The sequence below is a fragment of the Schistocerca cancellata genome, chromosome 5, assembly GCF_023864275.1.
Source record: "Schistocerca cancellata isolate TAMUIC-IGC-003103 chromosome 5, iqSchCanc2.1, whole genome shotgun sequence".
NCBI lineage: Eukaryota > Metazoa > Arthropoda > Insecta > Orthoptera > Acrididae > Schistocerca > Schistocerca cancellata.
Window position 1 is genome coordinate 463,794,219 of NC_064630.1, and position 18,723 is coordinate 463,812,941.

The following is an 18,723-nucleotide window of genomic DNA, read 5'->3' on the forward strand; positions in this document are numbered from 1 at the left end:
ACAGGTCAGAACTTGGTGAAATCATAGGCTTGAGGAGGTAGAGATGAAAGAACAGAGAGAAATATTACAGATTTCACACAGTGTTCCTTGGATTGCGAGGTAGGAGAGTCGATGACAGAAACCGGGAGATTTCAAGCTTCAAATCAACGGGTAGACGAGTTAAATTATTCCCTATTAGGGTTGACTTTGTCAGCACAAACAAATTTTTTTCTTTTCTGCTCCAAGAGGACGGATACAAGGGGAGTTATCAAATGCAATGGACACAGAACTGAAGGGATGAATTTTTCCTGGGAATAAACTAAAATTCTCCAGTAATATAGGCATTTCAAATTTACATTTGCGCATAATGAAATGTTCATAATGCTTTCTTTTACAGTGGCAGATACCAATAACAGACATTCTCGCAGAATACAAAAGAAATTTAGAAGAAATTTTGAATGGGTTGAATAGGCTATTAGCAAAGCACTTAAATTAAGGATAAATAAAAAATGGAGACAAAATTGTTTATCCCTACTAAGAATGAGGATAACGATTTGCAAAAACATGAAAATTGGGAACATAGTAGGATTATTTAAGTCAGTTTCTTACTGAAGCTGTAATGTTACACATTATGCCATAGGTACTTAAGATAACAGATGTAGACTGTCAGCAAAATAACTTTATTGGCATAACACATTAACAGATAACTGAGACAACAACTACTGGAATTTGGAGTCTGAAGCACAACACTGTGTGGTAGTGAGCTATGGACCACTGTAAAACTGGAGAAAAAGCTCTGTAAAGTGATATTATAGAATGTTGTTAAAAATTAAGTGGATAAATGCAGTAAAAGACGAAGACACATTGAGAAGAATAGGCGAAGAGATTTAGTCTATAGCAATTCCTAGCCAAAAGAAGAGAAGAATTAGTGAGACATTTGTTAAAGTATCCAAGAATTGTAGGGTTGAATCTGATAGCAACAGTGTAAGGGAAAGATTACAATGACAATAAAGATTAGAATGTGTAAAATAATCTGTGGAGAAGTTTGGATGTAGCGGGTGTGGAAAGGTCAAAAGATAAGCAGAATATAGGAAAGAAATAGGATATCTTGAACTACAGATCGAATATCCCTGAATTCGCAAACAGGTTCTTCACCATGCGATTCGACAGGGAATTTTAAGACAAAAATACTCTTTCTTCAAATGTTCTCCGATCCATAGTTTGCGAGAGCATCTCTCATAACGTTCACAACATGGCAATGCTGCAGCGTCACGAGGGTGACTGCAGCCTAGAATGTAAGATAGATGGCTTGCAGTCGTAATTGACTAATAAAGTTATTGTACATAATACAAAATCTTTTGAGTTTGAACCCAATTTCAGTATCTTTTAGTAAATGTTTACCGTTGTGTATTTACTTACATGTACATATGAGTTGATTTTGAGATTGAAATTTAGCTTACTACTCATCACTCTCTATTTAGTGCCACAAAAGTACAGTACAGTAATAGAGTTCAACACGCACTTTAATCATTTCATACTTCATCTTTGCTGTACTTGGCTCTGTATGTTACTGCACTACAACATAGTGAATTTTATCAGCGTTTTTCTCGCAAAATGTGGATCGCCCAACTGCAACGTATCATTTCTGCCTGCCTTCATAGGTCTGTCCTCTTCGCAGAAGTGGCGACAGAGCCAGTGGAAGAGTGCTTTGTCCAGGCAGGAGCTGATAGCTCGGTCTTCCTGTAATCCATCTAAAGCGGTTTGTGATCTGTAACTAATAGGCTGGCTTGAGGGAAAGTAACTTTGTTTGGGTAGCAGGTGCTTCTCAGCAGCAGTTGGAAATAAACTTCTGAAGGATCGGGCAGGAAGTACCTTTTTGGACATGAGTGCTGTATAGTGGGAGCAGGCAGTGGCCAATAAAAGTGCCTGCAATCTGCTCTTTAGGATGACTGACTGAAAGACCTGGTGCTAAAACAAGTTTGTACAGCAATTTGGAGTAGGCTAAATCGATAGGTTAGTCAACAGTTCTCATAGGTGCAAGAAGCCAGTTATGTGCTCTCTGGAGTGGAAGTGTTTAACTTTTCTGTGCAAGTTGCTAGGCGTCAATATATGAACTGGGTGGTTTACATTTTCCTGTCCACTGGCCGGATCTTATTGAAAATATCCAGTTCGCTAAAAGGCATGTATTAATGCTGTAGTAGTAGCGACGATTTTAGCTCTGCCTCGTGGGTGAAGAGAGCTTGGTGACCCTTATTTCCCAGTGGTTTTAATAGTGTAGGTTTTAATAATGTGTGGAAAACGGATACTGATCCGCAGTAAACCTTTTGTAGTTAGCCTTTGACGCAAACATACATGTAAGTGTACGGGATGTAAGTGATAACTCTTTACAGAGTAGCACAGTGGTATAGGTGAAGTTGGATGAACAAACTGAAATGGGACACTTGTAATCTGCCAGACCGGAAAATAGCCTCAAATTGCCCTATGAAAGCCACCTAAGCTACAGCAAACGTGCATCGTGAGAGATTTTGACTAAAATCCTGCTTATATATTAAAAACTAGTTGTTTTTGCACTTACAAAAATGTAAAACTGACATTTGCGTAAATTTTAGATCAAAATGTTGTGAATTCCAACAACACAAAAGTAACAATTAAATTGTTTTGCTCCCTTGGCTTGTGATGGTTACGTTCAGATCGAAATATAAACGTAATTATTTTTTCCACAACATTTATGAAAGTCTTTTTTTTGTTTTGTTACCCTCAGAGGAAAGTTGAAATTGACAATGTGAGCGAAATAGCCTACTAAGCTGGTGGCATATGATAACGATAGGATGCTGAAAATCTCGTGATGAACATGCTCTGTAGCTTACGTGGCTTTTATAGGCCACTTTAAGATTGTTCCCCGGCTTGAAGGACCTTATTCTGTAGCAATTTGTTTGTGTCCACTTCCTCCACACCACTGCGGTGCGTATTAAACAGATGTCTTTTTAAGCGCCACGTCGCACAGTAAAAAGCTTGGCCACGAATTTCAGAACACGTTATGTATTTGCAAAAAGTGTCGGTCTGGAGATAGTTTGACGTCCCACATCAGTGTAGGAGAAGGCTTGACCGTGCTCTTATTTCTGTAAAATGTTGTACATGGATGCACGTTCAGAGACCGTGAATAGTTACAATTGAAAGAAAAACAGCCCTCGGTCACTATATTTAAACGAATTAACCGGGTTTGAACACTGCTAGGAGTCTTCCTCAGAATTTAAATCAAAGAATGGTCTATATTCTAGAACATGGTCGCAGAATTATGACTAAAAACGTATGGTAGAGTATAAGTGCGGAATTATCGTACTTATATGTCATTTATAAAATAATAAATATGCCAAAAGTGCATTAGTCACAAAGACATTTAAGATAAAGAAAACTGTGATGGTGAGCCACCACGCAAGTAACGAGCAGCCGTCACAGTTTTCTTTATCTTAAATATCTTTGTGACTAATGCCCTTTTGGCATATTTATTATTTTATAAATGACATATAAGTACGATAATTCCGCACTTATACTCTACCACACGTTTTTAGTCATAATTCTGGGACCATGTTATAGAATACAGACCATTCTTTGATTTAAATTCTGAGGAAGAAACTCCTAGCAGTGTTCAAACCCGGTTAATTCGTTTAAATATAGTGACCGAGGGCTGTTTTTCTTTCAATTGTCTTATTTCTGTGTTTACAACAGGAGCGTAAACAAGATGTGGTTATAACAGGCAATGCAAATGATACCACCTGCGTCTTATACCAACCAGCACTAGTGATGTCATTAGAAAAGAAACTACATCACAAGTCACTGCTAAATTTTGTAATAATTATTCGTGACTAATGAATAAAGATCTGACAGTCGACATGACAGAACACCTTGTTACGTTTTAAAACGTTCTTGAAATCAAATGAGTACGAGCGCACGACTTTGAATAGTAGAGGCTGAGATTCAAAAGCACTCGTTCCTTGGAGCAAGCAGTTCTCACTACCAATGCCCGAGTCACAACTGGGCTCTCGTGACGGGTGTCCCTTCAACAGCAGTTCGCGTCTGTACGCTACCGTCGAGGGGTGCCCCCGCAACAGTTTCAAGTCACAAGGTAGAACTCGTCTCCGTGTGGAATGTAGTGGGGAGGGAAGTGCCAGAGTTCTCTCCCGCGCGCCGGCGGCGTCCCGCAGCTCGGCCGGTGCGGCGCGGCCGGCGGCGGCCACGCGGCGGGCGGCTCGCCGACTGCGGCGCAGCGCCGCTAGATGTGCGTCTCGTTGAGCTCGAGCGCGGGGTTGGCGGCGGCCCAGCGCGGGTCGGCGTGGTCGGCGCGCTGCTTGCGGTGGCGGCCGCGCCTGGTGAGCCCGCCGCCGGGCTGGCAGCAGCGGCCGTCGGTGCGCGCGAAGTGCGCCTCGATCTCGTGCAGCGAGTGGCCCTCCGTCTCGGGCAGCACGAAGAACAGCAGCACGCAGCCCAGCAGGCTGACGCAGCCGTACAGCATCAGCGTGCCCGCCAGCGACACCGTGTGCACCAGAGACAGGAACGACTTGTTCGCCGCGAAGCCCAGGATGTAGCCTGCCAACACAAGCGCCGAAAGCGTTGGACACTAGAGATCACAAATGAGCTCTGTACACCACCTCTGAGCTTGCCAGCGGCTCCTACGACCTCAGAGCCACTCACCAGTCTTTACCGTTGCCCATATAAATAAAAACTCGTCACTTTGGTCTACAGTACTGGCCATTAAAATTGCTGCACCACGAAAATGACGTGCTACAAACGCGAAATTTAACCGACAGGAAGAAGATGCTGTGATATGCAAATGATTAGCTTTGCAGAGCATTCACACGAGGTTGGTGCCGGTGGCCACACCTACAACGTGCTGACATGAGGAACGTTTCCAACCGATTTCTCATACACAAACAGCAGTTGACCGGCGTTGCCTGCGATGCCTTGTGTAACGAGGAGAAATGCATACCATCACGTTTCCGACTTTGATAAAGGTCGGATTGTAGCCTATCGCGATTGCGGTTTATCGTATCGCGAGATTGCTGCTCGCGTTGGTCGAAATCCAATGAATGTTAGCAGAATATGGAATCGGTGGTTTCAGGAGGGTAATACGGAACGCCGTGCTGGATCCCAACGGCCTCGTATCACTAGCAGTCGAGATGACAGGCATCTTATCCGCATGGCTTTAACGGATTGTGCAGCCACGTCTCGATCCCTGAGTCAACAGCTGGGGCCGTTTGCAAGACGACAACAGTCCGACGACGTTTCCAGCAGCATGGACTATCAGCTCGGAGACCATGACTGCGGTTAACCTTGACGCTGCATCACAGACAGGAGCGCCTGCGATGATGTACTCAACGACGAACCTGGGTGCACGAATGGAAAAACGTCATTTTTTCGGATGAATCCAGGTTCTGTTTACAGCTTCGTCATGGTCGCATCCTATTTTGGCGACATCGCGGTGAACGCGTGTATACGTCATCGCCACACTAGCGTATCACCCGGCGTGATGGTATGGGGTGCCATTCGTTACACGTCTCGGTTACCTCGTGTTCGCATTGACGGCACTTTGAACAGTGGAAGTTACATTTCAGATGTGTTACGACCCGTGGCTCTACCCTTCATTCAATCCCTGCGAAACCCTACATTTCAGCAGGATAATGCACGACCGCATGTTGCAGGTCCTGTACGGGCCTTTCTGGATACAGAAAATGTTCGACTACTGACCTGGCACAGCACATTCTCCAGATCTCTCACCAATTCAAAACGTCTGGTCAATGGTGGCCAAGCAACTGGCTCGTCACAATACGCCAGTCACTACTCTTGACGAACTGTGGTATCGTATTGAAGCTGCATGGGCAGCTGTACTTGTACACGCCATCCAAGCTCTGTTTGACTCAATGCCCAGGCGTATCAACGCCATTATTAGGGCCAGAGGTGGTTGTTCTGGGTACTGATTTCTCAGGATCTATGCACCCAAATTGCGTGAAAATGTAATCACATGTCAGTTCTAGTATAATATATTTGTCCAATTAATACTCGTTTATCATCTGCATTTCTTCCTGGTGTAGCAATTTTAATGGCCAGTAATGTATTTCCGGAGACGAGAGGACTGTGCAACCGTAGAACGGAGAACAAGTGCACGAGTTTACAAGTACACTCATGTTCAGAAAAAAAACAGAAAACCTTGAACGACTAGAGATAGTACGTTCATATTCGCAGGACATGTACATTAGAATGTTCTGCAGAAATGGTTAACATTTGAACCACGTCGGCCCGTGGGTTCAAGGTCAACATAGATATCACGGCGCAGCACCACCTACGGGTAAAATATGTTTGAGGTTCTCGCTGTCGCTATATACCGAAGGTAATGGATCATTGTAACTTGAGCAGCCCTGTGGGATGCCTCCCAGACGTACGCGCGAACCGTACCGTCAAATCAGTGACTTTGAAAGAGGGCACGTTATTGGCGTGAGGAAACTGATGCATCCGTCTGGGAAACTGCTGCTCCTGTGCGACGAAGAGTTTCCGCCGTTCAACGGGTGTTTGCATAATGGTTCACGGAAGGCTGTAGAACACGATGAGATGGGTCAGGTCGCACCCTCCAGATCAGCCCCTGAGCCGATCGACACTTATCCAAATACCATTTCAGGACAGATCTGCGTCCTCCCCGGCTCTGGCGCAACAGTGGAACAGTATAACTATCAGGAGTGACAGTCGGTCGCCATTATGGCGTGGGATGCGTGCGCGTCTCCCAATTCTCCGCCTACCTTTGATGAATGTGCAGTAACATGCTAGACGGCAATGGTGTATGGAACGACGTCACTGGTGGCAGGAATGGCATCAGATAGGGTTTTGTTTGTTTGAAAATGATGGCCGTATTTTGGTTCGTTTCAGACAGGGGGAGTGGCATCACAGTGACTGCATTCACACAAGACATACAGCGCTAACTCAAGGGTTTGTGGAATGCTACAGAGAACAACCACAAATCACAGTAGATGTATGCCGAGAGCACTGTGACCAGTGTAACATCCTGCGTCCTGCAGCCATGCCCTTTCTGCACAACACACCAGACGCAATTCAAATGGGTTCAAATGGCTCTGAGCACTATGGGACTTAACTGCTCAGGTCATCAGTCCCCTAGAACTTAGAACTACTTAAACCTAACTAACCTAAGGACATCACACACATCCATGCCCGAGGCAGGATTCGAACCTGCGACCGTAGCGGTCTCGCGGTACCAGACTGTAGCGCCTAGAACCTCACGGCCACTCCAGCCAGTCCAGACGCAATTTTCCAGTAAGACAATGCAAGACCACATGTTGCTGCAGGAACATATACTTTCCTGACCCGCCAGATCAACAGACTTGTCGTCAATCGAAAATGTGTGGGGTATGGCAAAACGACAGGTCCAGCACTGTGACCCAATGCCAACCACCACAGATGAACTTTGGAACCAGGTGAATGCAGTATGGATGGCTATACCATACGATGCCCTTCACGCCCTATACGCGTCCATGCCTTCATACGTGGAACAAGTTATGAGGGCCCATGGACGACCCTGTGCCTACGAGGCAACAGGACACATGCTGAATCGAGGTGACTGAAATGCTAATCATTTCTGCGGAACATACTAATGTACATGCCCTGTCAATATGAACGTCTTATCTCTAGTCGTTTAAAGTGTTTTGTTTTTTTCTAAACATGAATGTACAACCGAGGACTCGCGGCATTGCATATGTACCCACTGGACATGACGATTATTACACTGCAGTAATAGGACAAGCAGACTGAGACCTTTCGGAAGAAGCTTAGGAAATATAATTCGCCAGCGAAAGAGGTAGCGTCCAACCAACACTTGGCTATAGCTCATAACTCTAGGGTCCTTACCAGATAGGATTACTAGAAGAGAAAGAGAAGACCCAGAGAAGAGCAGCATTTTTCTTCACAAGTTCTTTTAGTTTGTGAACGAACGTCATAGTAGGGCTCATCCAACTCCCGTTGCAGACGCTACGAAAGAGAGGGTCAGATGACCTCAGCAGTTTGGTCCCGTAGGAACTTACCATCAATTTACAAAAGAGACGTTGTGCATTACGGAGAGGTTTACTATTGCAGTTCCGTGAACGTTCGTTTCAATAACAGCCAGGCAACAAACCACGTCTTTCCACACACGCCTCTTAGAATATTCTCGGAGGGAAAAATCATAGGAACTGGAGTTCATATGGACATCACCCGATAGCTGTTTTTTCGGCGCCATCCGTCTATGGAACAGGAAAAGGGGGGAGGGGTGGGAGAATAATGGCGGTGCAGCAAGTATTTCCCGTACCATAAGGTATTGTAACTTGAAGTGAAGTGATGTGGATAAATATGGATTTCAGCAATGGTAGGGGAAGAAATCGGCCGTGACCTCCTGCAAGGAACCATAGCGGCTGTCATGTGGAATGATGTAGAACAGGATTAGCGGACGGGCATCACGCCTGTCTTGTGTAGTGTTAACTACTGCGCCACCTTACTGGACTGGTGGTGCAACATCACAGGGAAACCATAGGCGCCGGCATCTGCCGCTAGGCAGCAAACATGGTTTGGTACGCTAACGAACTGTAGGCGGAATGTCTCGCACCGTTGTTTGTTATTCAGTGAAAGGCTTTGTTTCTATGATGAATGCAGTGCTCTGTTGCCTCGGAAGATGGCGGTTTCGGATACGGCTTTCATACTGCAATTTATTTTTCTCCTGCAATCCTCTAAAATCACCAATGTTCTTTAGTATCCAGGAGAAAAATAAACTTCCGATGGAAACCTGTGTTCGAAACCGTCGTCCATCAATGCAACATTCATACGAGACAAGGCCAGTCTACGCAGTAGCTAGCTCCGTCTTCTCCACTGACGACCGTGGCAAGCACTCGCGATCACTGAATGACAAACAACACTGCGGGACGTTCTCACTATGGTCTGTCGACGTAAAAAGTCTAGTTTGTTGCGGAATGGGGCGCCTATAACAGCGTCATTGGATGACGTTTTAGGACACGAGTTTCTCGGGACACCCTCTACAACCCTTCGAAGTTTGTCGCAACGTTTCTGGGACACCCTGTAAGCTGGGTGTTCGTTTTAACTTAACGCATTGTATGGAAACATGTTCTAGGTGAAAACTTAATTTTAGTAAAGGGGACATCTGCTGTAAGGCAACGGCCTTGCCGCAGTGGATACACCGGTTCCCGTGAGATCACCGAAGTTAAGCGCTGCCAGGCGTGGCCGGCACTTGGATGGGTGACCATCCGGGCCGCCATGCGCTGTTGCCATTTTTCGGGGTGCACTCAGCCTCGTGATGCCAATTGAGGAGCTACTCGACCGAACAGTAGCGGCTTCGGTCAAGAATACCATCATAACGGCCGGGAGAGCGGTGTTCTGACCCCACGCCTCTCCTATCCGCATCCGCCTTGAGGATGACACGGCGGTCTGATGGTCCCGGTAGGCCCCTCGTGGCCTGAAGACGGAGTGAGAGTGTACATCTGCTGTACTACATCTGGTCACCTCCTAATAACCCCTCCTGTGTGGGCAGGGCTGTCTCTGTATTTTCAAATGGGAACCCCCCTTTTTATTGCAATTTCAGATTCTACATAAAAAACTACGCACGGTTTACTCAAACCATTCGTGGTAGATGATGCTGTAATAGACAGACATCAGGTATGCCTGTTTTTGCAATTAAGAACCAACGCATTTTATTCTACATTTCATTTATGATGTAAATGTTAACCTTTATGTTTAGCGGTTGTTACTGGAATTCAAACGTTACTTGAGTGTTGCAAATATGATAGTACAGTACAAGTAATATGGCTAAGCGTTGAAATTTCTAGCAAATAAGCTACGTATATGGTAACGTATATAATGGGGTTGATTGTGGTGAGCCCCAAACTATAAGAATGCCATATTTCGGTGGCCGCCCTCGAAACCTGCCATCAGCGTGCCACGTTTCCGTGTGTGTTTCCATCCAACCGCCGTAACTCTTGCGCTGACCGCTACGCGACTGTCAGCAAAATGTAAGCCACAACCGTTGTAATAACGTAGAATGCCAATGAAATGATAGTGACAGCCGCAGCTGCCACGGATGTTCATCGAAACAAAGCATCACAATGGTGAGAGGAAGAGGACTCACCGACATCAAGCATCCCGACGGGGACAGAAAACTACTGCAGCCACGTCGTTGTTCCTGGATCACGCTAAACGTAGTTTCTAACTAGACAGCAAAACGGTTAAATATTGCAGTGTAAAATCAAATTTCCAACACTTTAGTGAATTTCAAACATAAATACCAACTGTTAGAACACAAAAGTTTATATTTACATCGTAAATGAAATGTAGAATCAAATGCATCGTTTCTTAACAGGAAGTTGACCCAAGCGGGATTGGTAATTACGTGATGTCCCCCTTGCTAATATTAAATTTTCATCTAGAACATTTTTTTCGAAAAATGCGTCATTTTTGAGATATTCAGTTGTTTTAAATTAAAACAAACATCCTGTATATACAATACTGGCCATTAAAATTGCTACACCAAGAAGAAATGAAGATGATAAACGGGTATTCATTGGACAAATATATTATACTAGAACTGACATGTGATTACATTTTCACGCAGTTTGGGTACATAGATTTTGAGAAATCAGTACCCAGAACAGCCACCTCTGGCCCTAATAACGGCCTTGATACGCCTGGGCATTGAGTCAAACAGAGCTTGGATGGCGTGTACAGGTAAAGCTACCCATACAGCTTCAACACGATACCACAGTTCATCAAGAGTAGTGACTGGCATATTGTGACGAACCAGTTGTTCGGCCACCATTGACCAGACGTTTTGAATTGGTGAGAGATCTGGAGAATGTGCTGGCCAGGTCAGCAGTCGAACATTTTCTGTATCCAGAAAGGCCCGTACAGGACCTGCAACATGCGGTCGTGCATTATCCTGCTGATATGTAGGGTTTCGCAGGGATCGAATGATGGGTAGAGCCACGGGTCGTAACACATCTGAAATGTAACGTCCACTGTTCAAAGTGCCGTCAATGCGAACAAGAGGTAACCGAGACGTGTAACCAATGGCACTCCATACTCTCACGCCGGGTGAAACGCCAGTATGGCGATGACGAATACACGCTTCCAATGTGCGTTCACCGCGATGTCGCCAAACACGGATGCGGCCATCATGATGCTGTAAACAGAACCTGGATTGATCCGATAAATGACGTTTTACCATTCGTGCACCCAGGTTCGTCGTCGATTACACCATCGCAGTCGCTCCTGTCTGTGATGCAGCGTCAAGGGTAACCGCAGCCATGGTCTTCGAGCTGATAATCCATACTGCTGGAAACGTCGTCGAACTGTTCGTGCAGGTGGTTGTCGTCTTGTAAACGTCCCCATCTGTTGACTCAGGGATCGAGACGTTGCTGCACGATCCGTTACAGCCATGCGGATAAGATGCCTGTCATCTCGACTGCTAGTGATACGAGGCCGTTGGGATCCAGCACGGCGTTCCGTATTACCCTCCTGAACCCACCGATTCCATATTCTGCTAACAGTCATTGGATCTCGACCAACGCGGGCAGCAGTGTCGCGATACGATAAACCGCAATCGCTATAGTCTACAATCCGACCTTCAAAGTCGGAAACGTGATGGTACGCATTTCTCCTCCTTACACGAGGCATCACAACAACTTTTCACCAGGCAACGCCGGTCAACTGCTGTTTGTGTGTGAGAAATCGGTTGGAAACTTTCCTCGTGTCAGCACGTTGTAGGTGTCGCCACCGGTGCCAACCTTGTGTGAATGCTCTGAAAAGCTAATCATTTGCGTAACACAGCATATTTTCCTGTCGGTTAAATTTCGCTTCTGTAGCACGTCATCTTCGAAGTGTAGCAATTTTAAGGCCAGTAGCGTACACAGCATTACCAAAGTTCCGAAGCTGGTACTTACCCATGGAGCCGGAAGCCCCGCTGGCGGTGCCCCGCACCTCTGCAGGGTACACCTCCCCGATGAGGATCCAGGGCAGCATGCGCAGCCCCACGTGAGACATGAAGGACGCCGCCACCAGGATCAGCGACGGCGTCCACGTGTTGGAGTCTTCGCTCGCAGGGCCACCTGCAACACGTACCACGACAATCACCTTTTATTTTATGGTTAATGCCAAGAACCACCATTTTGTTTTCTACATTCTTGATTCAGTTTCTACGAGCAAGTTTCACAGCATTCATTAATACACAGTGAAACAGCCGCAGAACACTGATGAATTCTTCTCGGGTTCTCAGCCGAGCGGTGGCGTCGTCTTGTCGCAACGTTTCAATGAGTTTGGTACCCATCATCTTCTGGCGGAGATGCGTTTGCCTCTATGACGTCGATATTATCCTCGGTGGAATCGACGTAGCAATTCTGACGTGATACAAGACATAACAATGGCTAAAATTTCCAGTTGTTTAACGTATATCGTTCAGAAACTTCTACTCATTCATTCTGTACAAAATGGTTTCTTGCATATTCCCTATTTGTTTGATGTCCCTCATGGCCCCCTTTCTATTTCAAAATTACAATTTGCATAAAAGATGGAGGCTTCCAAATTGGCCGCCATGTTGGTTACATACTCTCAGAGGTTTTCCCTTTCTTTTGTCTCATACCACTTGACTTTAAATTTCTGTTCATCAGCTTATTTTTGTTTTAGAAATGTGGTTCGAAACCTAAGGTACATCCTGTAGAACTGTCTGAACCAGGATTTTTTAAATGTATTATCTAATCAATCGCAGTCCTTGATAAATAGTCGGTTATGGACGAATTGTATTTGTCTTGGGTTCCTTGTTTTTTCGAATTTATTAAACGACAACATTTGCTGGCGAAGGTGATGGGTACAAAACTCATTGAAACGTTGCGACAAGACGACGCCACCGCTCGGCTGATGACCCGAGAAGAATTCATCAGTGGAATACGCCGAGAAAGACTGAAATCGCATGTAAGCCGTAGATCAATTTACGACTCGTATAAAAACATGAACGAGCTGGGTTGGCGTGAGAGAGCAAACTTGACCGTGGCAGAGTAATGCCAGAAAGTCCGTAAGTCGCCGCAAAGTCGTAATCAGAACAGCAACGAACAGGCCTTCGAGTAAGGGTCCGGCCAGAGGAAGAAATTCTTCAGAGAGAGCGAGGAGCTGCAGAGCTTTGCAACAGAAGTGTTTAACACGGCTGCTGTAAAACGTTGTAAGTAAATAAACGATGTTCACGACACATAAATAAATGTAAACACCTGAAGATGGGTCGAAAATAAAATGAATATACTCGTACTCTCAAAAACGTGTTGTTTTGAGACATAAAGTATTGGCGTAGCTTGTCGGAAAATGGATGACATTCATATTGGCGCGCTACCCAATAAACGTTGACGTTGCGGACATTATAGTTTTGGCTTCATGAGCTAAGAGCTCTGCTCTTAGGTCAAGTGACGAGGTGGTCCGCGAGCTTAAGTATGTGGATCAGGCCTGAGGGTCACCAAAAGTTGCAGTGCCCTCCATACAGTAATCCGAAGAGTGCATAAATAGCAGGGAGCTAGGGTCCAATAGTGCGTCTCGGCAAACGATGCGATTATGGAGCTCCCGACCGCTGCTTATCAAGGCAGTTTGGACTATAGGTTGCGTGTCCTGGTAACTCGCCGGGGCTACTGCCAGTCGTGAGTTTGCCTCGATGACGTCGATATTTTCCTCGGTGGAATCGACGTAGCAGTTCTGACGAGATACAAGACTTACCAGTGGCTAAAATCTCTAGTTGTTAAATGAATATCGTTCAGAAACTTCTACTCGTTCATTCTGTGCAAAACGGTTCCTTGCATATTCCCTATCTGTTTGATATGCCTCATGGCTCCCTTTCTATTTCAAAATTACAATTTGCTTAAAAGATGCAGGCTTCCAAATTGGCCGCCATGTTGGTTACATACTCTCAGAGGATTTTTCTTCCGCTTGTCTCATACCATTTGACTTTAAATTTCTGTTCATCAGCTTATTTTTGTGTTAGAAATGTGGTTCCAAACCTAAGGGCCATCCTGTAGAACTGTCTGAACCAGGATGTTTCAATGTATTATCTAATTAACCGCAGTCCTTGATGAATAGTCGGTTATGGACCAATTGTATTTGTCTTGGGTTCCTTGTTTCTTCGAATTTATTAAACGACAACATTCTCACCATGGGCTGCACTATTTACTATAATTTCCAAAATTACAGCTTCGAGACTTTATTCAGTTTAAGAGGTTAAGGTGTTCAAAATATAGCAATTGTCATACTTAGTAACATATGTTAAGTGGTATCAGCAGGCGAAGTCACCTGTAGACCAGGGGTGGCGCCTCTGAACAGAGTCACATGAGTGCTAGGAGTAGTGTCTTTGACTCGTAAGCAAAACGCCTTCGATCACAGGTTCGATCGAAGCCACTACTTAAATTCCGAATAAAAACATCAGCAGTGGCGTACGAAGACTTCCGTTATAATGAGTCACCCTTGTTCTGCCAACAGACTCCTCAAAGAGGGCGGAGAAGATGAAGAGGTAGAGAATGCATATAAGGATATTAAAAGGGTACTTTAGTGTGTAAAAGGAGATAATATTTAATAGTCATGGGTGATTGGGACGCTACAGTATAGAACGGGAGAAAGAGTTACGGGAGAATATGGTCTACTTGGCAGGAATGAAAGAGGAGAAAGTTTCACTGCAACCTCTTGCCCTTGGGGTGGAAAACTGTCCCAAAAAGGCGGCGGAATCCGTTTATGAAGTGAAGAGGACAAGGGAAACCACTGTATTAGACACGTTATATGTACCCACAGGACACGTGGCCTGTAACTCGATAAGTGCCAAAAGATACCGAATTAGTTCCCCATTAGGATCTCGTGAACTACCAAAAGGGAGGCTACCATGAGAAAAATAATCAGCAATACAGTACGAGTCGGAGCATGTAATGCCAGAAGTTTGAATGTGGTAGGGAAGATAGAAAATCTGAAAAGTAAAATGCAAAGGCTTCATCTACATGAAGTGAAATGAATGGAAAGAAGATAAGAGTTTCCGACCAGAGGAATATAGGGTAATACCACAGCGGCAGGAAAACGTGTAACAGGAGTCTTATTAGTTATAAGCAGGAAGGTAGGACAGGAAGTGAGTTACTGTGAACAGTGCAGTAATTGGGTTGTTACTATTAGATTCGACAGTGAATCAACACTAACAACAACAGTTACACACGCCGACGTCACAAGGAGAAGATAAAGAGGTAGAGAAAGTGTATGAGGATATTGAACCGGTACTTCAGTAGGTAAAGGGAGATGATATTTAATATTAATTGGTGACTGTAGTAGGAAACAACGGAAGAATGAGTTATGAGAGAATATGGCCTACAAAGCAGGAATGAAAGAAGAGAAAAACTACCGGATTACAGCAATAAATTTCACCTAGTAATAGCGAATACGTTGTTCAAGAACCACAAGGGTAAAAGCTGTACTTGGAAGAGGCCTGGAGTCATGGAAAGTTTTCTTTCGAAATCAGATGATATTGGTTTGTAGGGCGTAGGCAGAAGAAGATACAGACTCAGATCACAATGTAGTAATGCTGAAAAGCTGGCGGACGGCTGAGAGAATTGTCCGGAAGAATCAGCATGAAAAGAAGTAGAATCCGTAGTAATAGTGAAGTAATGAAGAATGATGAGATGACTTTGAAATTCTCTCGGCCTGTAGATACTGTGATAATGAATTAATAGATCACATAACTAATGAGGAGATGTTGAAGAGGATTGCGGAGAAGAGAAGTTTGTGGCACAACTTGACTAGAAGAAGGGACCGGTTGGTAGGACATGTTCTGAGGCATCAAGGGATCACAAATTTAGCATTGGAGGGCAGCGTGGAGGGTAAAAATCGTAGAGGGAGACCAAGAGATGAATACACCAAGCAGATTCAGAAGGATATAGGTTGCAGTAGGTACTGGGAGATGAAGAAGCTTGCACAGGATAGAGTAGCATGGAGAGCTGCATCAAACCAGTCTCAGGACTGAAGACCACAACAACAACAACAACAACATTTCTAAAAAGGGAGGTCATATAAGTCGGACCGACAAACGTAGGTACAAAGAAGGATAACTCCTAAGAAACGTTGGGTAACAGAAGAAATTTTTCAATTCATCGACGAAAGAAGGAAGTAAATAAAAAATGGGAATAGGAATACTGAAGGGATTAAGTGACTTAGGAAAGAATTAAATAGGAAGTGCAAGGAAATTAAGGCAAAATTAACGCAGGAAAAATGCGGAGAAACCGTAAAACTTATAGTCGTCAGAAGGACTGATCCAGAATACAGGTAAGTGAAAACGACCTTCGGAGGTCCAGCATAAGAGAAGGCACAGATATCATTCATAAAATAATTGGGGGAAACGGCAACCAAAAGGCTGTTGAAGTTGGTGTCTAAAACATATGAGACTGGCAATGTACCATCAGACATCCGTAAAAATATATCCACACTATTCCAAAGATAACAAGAGCAGATAAGTGCGAGAACTATCGAGCAATCAGCTTAACAGCTCACGCATCCAAGCTGCCGATAACAATAATATATAGAAGAAAGGAAAAGAAAATTGAGGATCTTTTAGATTTCGCGGTAAGGAGGGTAAAAGTGAGATAAAGGCAGTTCTGACGTTGCGATTGATAATGGAACAAAGACTTAAGAAAATTCAAGATACCTTCATAGGATTTGCTGACCTTAACAACCGTTCGACGATGCAAAGTGGTTGACGATGTTCGAAATTCTGAGAAAAATAGGAATAAGCTATAGTGAAAGACGAGTAATATTCAGCATCCACAAGAATCAAGAGGGGATTTCAAGATTGGAAGTCCAAGAACTAAAAAGGGTGAACACAGGGATACAGTCTTTCGTCCCTACTGTCCAATCTGCACACCGAGAAAGCAACGACGGAAATGAAAGAAAGGTCCAAGTGTGGGATTAAAATTCGGACTGAAAGGATATCAGTGACAAGATTTGCTGATGATATTGTTATCTTCAGTGGAAGTGAAGACCTACAGGACATTTTGAATGGAATGTACAGTTTAATAAGTATAAAATATGGGTTGAGGGCCAACAGAAGAAAGGCGAAAATAACGAGGAGTTGCGGATATCAGAATAATGATAAACGTAATTTCAAAATTGATGGTCACGAAGTAGCCATAGTTAAGGAAATCTGCGTCCTTGGAAGCAAAAACCACACGACGATTGGAGCATGGATGATATAAGAAGCAGACTTATACAGACATAGAGGGCATTACAGGCCAAAATATGTCGGGTAGTGTCAAACAAAGGTCTGAAATTGAGGAAGAAATTTCTAGGACAGCATGTTCGGAGCACAGCATTGTATAGTAGTGAAACATGGTCTTTGGAAAAACCAGAAAGAAGAGAATCGAAGCGTCTGAGATGCGATGCTACAAAGATGTTAAAATTAGGTGGGCTAATAAGACAAGGAACAAGGAAATCTTCCACAGAATCGCCGAGGAAAGAAATGTTCGAAAAACGCTGACAACAAGAAGGGACAGGATGATAGGACTTCTGTTAAGACATCAGGGAATGACTTCCACGGTACTAGAGGGGGCTGTAGAGGGCAAAAACTGTAGAGGAAGACAGAGACTGGTATACATCCATCAGATAATTGAGAACGTGACATGTAAGTGCAACTCAGACGAGGAGAACACGGCAAGTGCCATAATCCGATTTTCTGGCAACTTCGGTCAGTGAAAGAGGAGTCAAAATAAGTGAGAACGACTCTCGGCTTATCCGCAGATACTCGACCGTTTCTGTGAAAACGACAGTCAAAGTTTTCAAGGAGTGTTTATGTGCCTTTTAGGGAGTGAACAGCTCAAACCAAGCTGTGGCAGAGTGTCTAGCGTCACGGCTTCCCTTTTTTTGCGCCCCGTGTTCGAGAGCCGTTTATTATTTTTACTTTTTTTTTCATTTATCTATACACGCCCGTAGAAAATTACTACACGAATGTTTTCCAATGTATATTGAAATAATGTTATCCTTATTCGTCTAGTAATTGTATGTATGCGAATGAAAAAAAGCAATAACTGAATGGAAAAATAATTTGAAATTGTTTTCTGTGAAATTCCTACAGTGTATATTGATTCATGATACAAGGGAATGTATCAAATCTTCCTGAAAAATAAACATGAGACTAAAAAATATGAATTAAGAGTTGATATAAGATCGAAATATAAGAATATTAGAGTTTAAAAAGACTGTAAACCATGAAACGTATATTATATAAGAAATGTTTGACATTTATGGCGAAACCCAGTTGTTATTTTACAATTAATATAACGGCTTTTTATCTCCTAAGTTGATAAGAAACATTCGTGTAGTAAAGTTCTATGCACGTGGGTAGATAAATGAAAAAAATAAACAATAATCGTTATTTTACAATTAATACAACGGCTTTTTATCTCCTAAGTTGATAATAAACATTCATGTAGTAACGTTCTATGCACGTGGGTAGATAAACGAAAAAAATAATCAATAATTCGGGTTTCCAGCATAGGACGCACAATGTGAGAAGGTGTGTCCCTAGCCACTGTGCCACAAGTTAGCCTGAGCTCATTGGGCGCTAAAAAGATCTAAATTACGTCGAAAATTTGAGAGTCGTTTTTTCAGAAACGGTGGTGTATCTACGAATAAGCCGAGACACGTGTTCGCTTATTTTGACTC

At 43.9% G+C, this 18,723-nt stretch overlaps 1 protein-coding gene and 1 pseudogene across 1 annotated transcript in view; one reads left to right on the forward strand and one right to left on the reverse strand.

The window, feature by feature from the left end:
- Positions 1-4,249: 4,249 nt before the first annotated feature.
- Positions 4,250-18,723, reverse strand: part of LOC126188603 (facilitated trehalose transporter Tret1-like) — a 277,714-nt gene continuing 263,240 nt past the window's right edge. Inside the window, exons 9-10 of the mRNA XM_049930205.1 lie at positions 11,955-12,119; positions 4,250-4,563 (exon numbers count right to left, since the gene is read on the reverse strand). Of these exons, the coding sequence (XP_049786162.1) occupies positions 4,250-4,563; positions 11,955-12,119 (479 nt within the window). The remainder of the gene's footprint in view (positions 4,564-11,954; positions 12,120-18,723) is intronic.
- On the forward strand, positions 9,173-9,290 carry LOC126189116 (5S ribosomal RNA; annotated as a pseudogene).